General features: G+C 31.6%; 1 protein-coding gene and 1 long non-coding RNA gene across 2 annotated transcripts; both read left to right on the top strand.

Annotated features, from left to right (window-relative positions):
* Nucleotides 1–456: 456 nt before the first annotated feature.
* On the top strand, nt 457–2347 carry LOC137810961 (putative peptide/nitrate transporter At3g43790; the record flags this gene model as incomplete). Its single annotated transcript, XM_068612480.2, has 7 exons — nt 457–633; nt 773–888; nt 1036–1116; nt 1192–1294; nt 1538–1615; nt 1767–1816; nt 2097–2347. Coding segments are annotated over 7 exons (717 nt in total), but the record flags the coding sequence as incomplete, so codon positions are not given.
* A 1447-nt stretch (nt 2348–3794) lies between these two features.
* Nucleotides 3795–4326, top strand: LOC137809219 (uncharacterized). The gene is made up of 2 exons (XR_016518522.1): nt 3795–4054; nt 4167–4326. It is a non-coding gene; the product is annotated as an uncharacterized LOC137809219 (long non-coding RNA).
* Nucleotides 4327–7989: the final 3663 nt, after the last annotated feature.

The raw sequence follows: 7989 nt of genomic DNA, 5'->3' as shown, positions 1-7989 counted from the left end.
TTATTAATTTATAAAATATTTTAAATTAATATGAATAAATTTACTAAACTATTATTTTTAGTATAATATTAAAATAATTAATATGAATTTAAAATTACATTTAAAATAGTATTTTAATCTTTTAATTTTATTTAAATATAAAATTAAATTAATTATAAATTCAAAGTATTATGAATTAATTTAAATAGATAGACATACTTTTTAAAAACTTATTTAATTTTTTTAAATATGAGAAAATATTCTGCAGTTTGAATTTCTATAAAATATACTAATTTATTTAGATTTATTTTTCTTATAAAATATTTATAAATTTTATTTCAATAATAATTTGCAAGAAATTATTACTAAATTTATTTTATTTGTATTTATTTATTTAAGTTTGTATATATTTAAAAGTTTTTTATATATTTTTTTAGAAAAAAATATTTTTTCTAAAATTCTACTTGATAAATCTTTTTTTCCTGTCTTCTTCTTCTTCCCATCGCAACCTTCCTTCACTCCACTCTTTGTTTCCTTCCTATTCACTCTCAATCTCAATCTCGTTCTTCTTTCTCAGTGTTGCTTGTTCTTGATTTCACTCTCAGTCTCATTCAATTGGTTCGTCTCACTATCTTGTTCTTTGTTCAAATCCAGGTAAGTCTCATTTTTCTTCTTCGCACTGTCTCCTTCATCTACTTCACTCTCAGTTTCGTTATTCTTTATCACTGTCGTTCTCGTTCTCAATCTCGTCCAATTGGTTCATCTCACTGTCTTTTTCCTTGCTCAAGCTCAGGTAAATCATTCTCAATCTCTATATCTCGTGCTTGCGACTCGGAATGTTGTCGGTGACGGTGCTCAAACGCAATATGATCTTCAGTGTCATAGGCTTCAAGTTGTTCGCACAATTAGGTATGTTTTTGTTTTTTATTTTATTTTATTTTATTTTTAGCACGTTTAATGATTCTCATACTAGAGTTTCGATTGGGGAAATCTTTGCCCGTATACCTAATTACATATTGATAAAAATGTGGTAGGTTCTGTATTCATGCTTGGCAGATGTTTGACATCTTTGTTGTGGGGAGCTATAGTTGATCGCATTGGTCGAAAACCCGTTATACTTGCAGGGATCATTTCAGTGTAAGTATACATGTCAATGAACTGCATGCTTAGCTTTGAAGATTCCCATAATTATCAATGCTTACTTCATTTCAGTGTCATTTTCAACACACTATTTGGCCTTAGCAAAAGTTTTTGGATGGCTATTCTTACGATATTTCTTCTCGGATGTTTCAATGGTTTTCTAGGACCAGTGAGGGTATCATATCTTTAACCCCTACTATTTCACACTTTCTTGTTTTTTCCACCAGTACTTGGATACAAATTTTGAATGCATGTGTTGATTATAACTTCATTCTCTTTCAAACTTCCATTTCTACATTTTATTGTCTAACTACTTTATTTAACAAGCCTATGCCACTGAACTTTTTAGAGAAGAACACCAAGCTCTAGGACTGTCAACTGTAAGCATCACTAACTCTTTTACATTGTTAATTCTTAGAACTGCATTTCCACACCAACTAGTCATGTTGTGATTGGTTTAATAATTGGCCCATCATTGAGAGGCTATTTGGCTCAGGTACTATTCATATTCTTAGCCATCTGGAGTATAAGATAAATCTTGCATAAAGCCTTGAATTTCCATATGTTTATAAGATGAAATGTTTTGAATTGAAAGTATTCTGGTTTTCTGAGAAGGTTAACTGCTGAAATTCTGTATTTAATTGTAGCCAGTAGAGAAGTACCCAAATATTTTTCCAAAGAATTCCTTTTGGAATAAGTAAGTGGACTTTCATATTCAGTTTCTGTTTAAATTGCTTTATCATTTGGACCTATTTAGATAAACTTCTCCAGAAAATTAGTTTATGCCTGAATCATTTTTATAGAAGCTAGTACAAGAAAACTTTAACAAATTAGATTAAGAATAATCTGATTTTTGCTTACTTATTATGTTTTTCTGTCTTATTTTATCTTCCTGTAAGTACTCATGGAGAACTTTATCCAAATAAAATCTTAATGATGTGCTGATTTTTATTTTCCAAACATAAATCATTTTGTAGGTTTCCATACTTCTTGCCCAACCTCATAACATCAGTATTTGCACTTGTAGTAGCAATTGGCTGCATCTGGATTCCAGTATGGATCTTAGGCTCTGACAAATCTGTTCATTGACTGCAATTTTATTTTATCTCCTTCATATTTCGTTGGTGTTACTCTAAAAACTTTTATGATGACATTTTATAATGAAAAATTATTTTAGTATATGATTCTCTTATGTCATATAGTTAGTAGTTGATATTTATTTTGATTTAGAGAGCAACAAGTTTCATGGATGTGCTTGGGAAACAAAGACTCAATACATTCTGAAAATTTCCTTTGTTTTCTCAAAAACTTCTTCAGCAATGTTAGCCTCTTTGCCATCAACCCTTTTAATTTCCAGTTGTGCTTTTTGATAGAATCCAGTACCTCTCAATGCCTCTGAAATGAATTCATCAAATTCAATAGAAACTCTTTTTTAGTAGTCTGATGTGCTTGTTTAATCATCATTATGTGGAAATGAATATTGTATTTGTTTGTTTGATTAAAAGTTGATTTTGTTAGCTAAATTTCCCTCCATGTCTAGTAGGCAGGCAACATAATCCTATTTTATGTTATAATAATCACTTTTGACTTTGAAACACCAAAATCTCCTTTTCTGTTGTTCCTGAGTACCCTAACCCTATGGACTACACTCACTAGACACTTTAAACCTAGTTTTTTTTTTTTTTTTCTGTAGGCTTTGTAAGTGTGGCATAGTGATTGTTTTCTTGGACAAAGTTTTTCTCTTCCTCTGTCTTGACCATTATTTATTGGTTTAGGCTAGTTAGAATATAAGCACCTGACCAAGCCACCATATTTTGATGCATCCAAGTAGTGCCACTTTAAGCACACCCTCGATTTAGTATTATAAGCAATCAATAAGTGGCCATCTCTAACCTTAACCCCATCAATACCTAGTAAACAAGGTAAGACAAATGTGTCATTAATGCACCATGAAGGGATACTAAGGGTGTAGTAAAAAACTTCAAATGTGAAGTTATCCATGATCAACTTAGTTCTTCCTGTCCAATTAAAATTATTGTCATAATTATGCAGCAGAAAATTGGAAGCAATATAGTTCAGAAAAAGACTCAAGACCAAGTTGGTAGTTACAGATAACTTGGAAAGCACTGTACAGATAAATTCTATAACTCAAAAGTGGAGGCTATGTATAAAGTCTGAACTATTATTTTTTATTTATCTGTGTAGTTAAATTAAAGGAAAAAAAAGGAGAGAAGAGCAATGGGTGCGAGGGAGAGCAAGAAGATGATGAACTGTAGAGTGGTGTTCACAGTCGAAGATGGTCAGTGCCTACTAATTTTGTTACGCTCTTCATGTTATAATTTTTTAGATTAATGTTTACTCTATTACAGGTTATTTTTGTCCTGCTTTGTCAAAGGCTGTTAAAACCATGAAGAAGGGAGAGAAAGTGGTTTTAAGTGTGAAGCCTCAATGTAAGTTGTATGCTGATGAATTTAAGTGTAAATGCTTGTAATTCTTAATGTGGATGATAACCTTGTCATTTTATGGATTTAAAACGTGGTTCTAATGTTTCCTTACCTGTTTTTGCATTCTTGCAGTGAAAGTAATTGGTAAGCTACAAGATGGTACATTGTTTTTGAAGAAGGGTCATGATGATGAAAGGGAGCTGTTTGAATTCAAAACTGATAAGGGTAATTTGAAAAAATGTCTCAATGTTTTTCCCGATTCCCACTAAATTATTTATTAAGCTAGCTAATGTGAGTGTTTTATGGATTGAGCATAACAAGCAATTGATGGGTTTGACAAAGCTATTTTGATTATGAAGAAGGGTGAGGTGACATTGTTAACTGTTGCGCCCGAGTATGGTTTTGGCTCATCAGAGTCTCAACAAGAACTTGCTGTGGTTCCTTCTAACTCCACTTTGTATTATGAGGTTGAGCTAGTATCATTTGAGAAGGTAAGTTAATAAACAACCAATTCTGCACTCATCTTGTGTTTCAATTTTCATTCTTTCATTCCTTTATCCATTGTTTGTGTTTGTTTCTTACTGATTTGTAACAATCTTTCAGTTCTAGCTTCCAAGACCGTCCTTGATTTGTTCCAGCCCAGAAGCTTGTGAGATGCAAGTAGCACAAAAAATGTAAATTCAATCAAGATAGGAATAGACTAAACTTTCTTGTACATATAACTCATGGATATTAACAAAAGTTGAAAGTACATTTCAAACTACTACGAGTATCTTGAGTTTATGTGATTATTTTCTAGTTTCTACCACAATCTTAGTTCACATTCATAATTCATAAAAAAGTTCTTTTGTAAAATTTGAAAAAAAAAATTGAAAAAAATTCTCATTTATAACCATATTTTGATTATGAAAATAATTGAGTTGATGAACTTTTAAAATTAGTGAACTTGAATCCACAAATAAATATAAAATATGAAAGAGTAAGTAGGTAAATAAATAAAAAAAGAAAAAAAAGAGTAGATGAATAAAATAATATTTTATAATAAATTATATTATTTAGAAATCAATATTGTGACCATTTTTTTGGTATTTATATATTTGGTCACTAAATGAGTTTCTATATATTTTGGTCACTAAATGAGTTTCTATATATTTTGGTCACTAAATTGGTTTCAATGAAATTGGTAGTTAATTTGGTTTCTATATAATTGGTCACTAGATTAGTTTCTATATATTTGGTCACTAAGTTGGTTTTTATTTAATGGTAACTAAATTGGTTTCTAAATTAGAATCTAAATTGGTATCTAAAATTAGCGACCATGATTTTAGCCACTTAGTGCTATTAGTTTCTAAATTAGTCTCTAATTAAGTTAGTGACTATTTTTATCATTTTAGAAACCAAAAATTTAGTTTCTAAAAACAATTTTTCTTGTAGTGTAATAATAGAGTGTATTCTTGTGCTCATGATTTTTAATTTTTGGTTTGTGATATGTTTTTGAGCAGAGGCTATTTTGAAGCTAGAAGAGGATCTTAAGGTGAATGTTAAGAATCATTTGTGATTTCAAATTTGAACTAATAATTTGGTTTCTTACATCTGTTTGGTGGTAGTTTATGATACATATACAATTGCAAATTTCTCTTGTTACACCTAATAATTCAAATTCAAGTTTTGTCTTTGATCCAGCTGCATCTTGGATTACATCAGAAGACTCAAATTCTGAGACAAAAAGTGTTTACAGTGCCCGTGAGAAATAATTTTTAGATGACTCCTATCCATGTTCTTATATTCTTGAAGTTTTCAATATGAATGACTTACTACATTTATGTGATATTGGGATGTTATACTCAAATGTTAAGTGTTGGTTAGAAAAAAAAACAGAGTAATAAATACATAAAGAGAATATTGCGTTGAGTAATTTTACTATCTGTCATATTAATATTTTTATTGGTTCTCTTTGCATATTTTTTTTAGTGGGATACAGGGTACAAAAGAAATGAGGATAGCATGTTAATGTTTGGAGCAAATCAGAAGATAGTAGAGGCACAAGCTGCCAGGAAGAAGGAAGAGTCATACTTTTCAACTATATAAATCAGAAAAGGTCTTATAATTTATAAATATTAGTAAACAAGATTTTCTCTAATTTTGTTTCTTTTTGAACTTCACCAGGATTTTGAGACCATTAGAAAGCATGGAATATTACTTGTATCTTTTTAACTACTATATATATTGAGAGTTTGTAAGAATTAATTAGAATATAAAGATCTTTTATGAGAACTTTTTGGCTCAAAGTTTCATCCTATATTTGGGTATTCCTATCACTTTTCCAGCTTATACTTATCTCTGTAATTGAAATTCTTCTGACTTTTTGAAACAGGTGAAATTTCTTTTTTCACTCCAAGAGTGGAACCTAAAAGTATTAAAAGGTGTGTCACATATATTGGTGATATTAAGTGTAAAATACTGAAATTCTTTTACTAAACTAGAATGTCTATACACTTTAAGTTTATATATTCTGCTTGTAAACTTGTACTTCTTTCCCAGGCCACTAACTTTCTTACTCTTCTCTCTTCATTCATTACCACCTTTGCTTCTTCTACTATTAGAGTTCAGCAAGTCATATATATATATATATAAGGCACAAAGATAAAGCCTGATCAAATAACAAAGATCAGAAATGACCATATTTCATTAATGATTGCTTCTTAAGAATCTCATTTGTTAACTGTGTCTTTTAGTGTTGGAGATCCCACATCGACTAGAGATTAGAGCCTTTCATTGTATATAAATGGGTGCAAACCTCAACCCTATGAGCCAGTTTTATGGGGTTGAGTTAGGCTTAAAGTCCACTTCGTAATATGGTATTAGAGCTCTTCATCGAAGAGCTCTGCTGGGCTTCTCTCTGATTTTTATTTCCCTCGTTGGTGTCGCCTGTTCTTGATTCAACAAACTACCATTCGTGGAGTCGATCCTTCATCACTGCTGTTTGGATGAACATAGCCTTTGACATCTGGAATGATTTAAAAGTTAGATATTCACAAGGGGATTTATCTCGCATTTCTGATTTGTAATTTGAAGCTATTTCTTTAAACCAGGGGGATATGTCTGTCACAGAGTATTTTACAAAATTGCGTATTATTTGGGACGAATTAGAGAATTTTAGACCTAATCCTCTGTGCACATGCCCAGTAAAATGTTCTTGTTCTGTCATTTCTATTATAAATCAAAGAAAATGTGAGGATCGTGCTATGCAATTTTTAAGAGGATTAAATGATCAATATAAAAATATCTGTTCTCATGTTTTGCTCATGGATCCCATTCCTGCCATATCCAAAAAAATTTCCTTCGTTGTTCAACAAGAGAGACAATTATCCACGGTTGTTCTTGCCCCTAGTCTTCATAGTCTTAACAGTAGTCGCATTACTACATGCAATTTTTGTGGTAAATACGGTCATACTGAAGTTGTTTGTTTTCGAAAAGTGAGTTTTCCTTCTGGTGATGTTAAAACCTCAAAGTTTTTTTCTACTAGAAAAAATTGCACTTTTTGTAATCGTTTTGGCCACACTGTCGACACCTGTTATAAAAAGCATGGGTTTCCTCCTGGCTACAAATCCTTCAATAGGACATCCCAAGCCAACAATATGTTTACTACTAACCCTTCTTCTGAGTCTTTTTCTAAAGAACATGATGTAAAGGGGATTCAACTTACATCACAACAGTGTCAATTCCTGACCAACAGTTTGTGTCAGCAAAACCTTGAGGATCCTGCCCCTCATGCTCAAATTAATCAAGTCGGAACCTTCTCGACGGACAAAATCACCAATACCGAGCAATCTTCAACGGGTAAGTTTTTCTCTTCACTATCTGCTATAAAAGAATCTTGGCTTGTTGATTCTGGTGCCATTGATCATGTTTGCCACAATTTGAGCGCTTTTACTACTTGAACTAAAATCAAACCTGTCTTAATTAGTCTCCCAAATGGTCAAACTGTTTATGCCACATATTCTGGTTTAGTACACTTTTCGGCCAAGTTTTATTTGTCTGATGTGTTATATGTGCCTCATTTTCAATTAAACTTAATATCTGTTTCTAAACTCACACACCAACTTAAATGCACTTTAACTTTCACTTTAACTCACTGCATTATACAAGACAATCTCACCCAAGAGAGGATTGGTACAGTTGAAGCCACTGGTGGTGTACCCTGTCACTACCTTGCCTGCTTCTAGTCGCTCTAAACCACATAACTTTGCTCCTCTTATTAATTGTAATATCACGGACAAAACACTGTGGCACTATAGACTGGGGCACCCTTCACATGAAAGATTACATGTCTTACGTAAATAATACCCTTTTATTACTATTGATACTCATCATGCATGTGACACTTGTAGTCGTGCAAAACAGAGAAAACTTCCTTTCACTTTAA

This window comes from Phaseolus vulgaris, chromosome 2, assembly GCF_051622355.1.
Source record: "Phaseolus vulgaris cultivar YP4 chromosome 2, ASM5162235v1, whole genome shotgun sequence".
NCBI classification, from domain to species: domain Eukaryota; kingdom Viridiplantae; phylum Streptophyta; class Magnoliopsida; order Fabales; family Fabaceae; genus Phaseolus; species Phaseolus vulgaris.
This window is presented reverse-complemented; position numbering and strand designations above follow the sequence as displayed.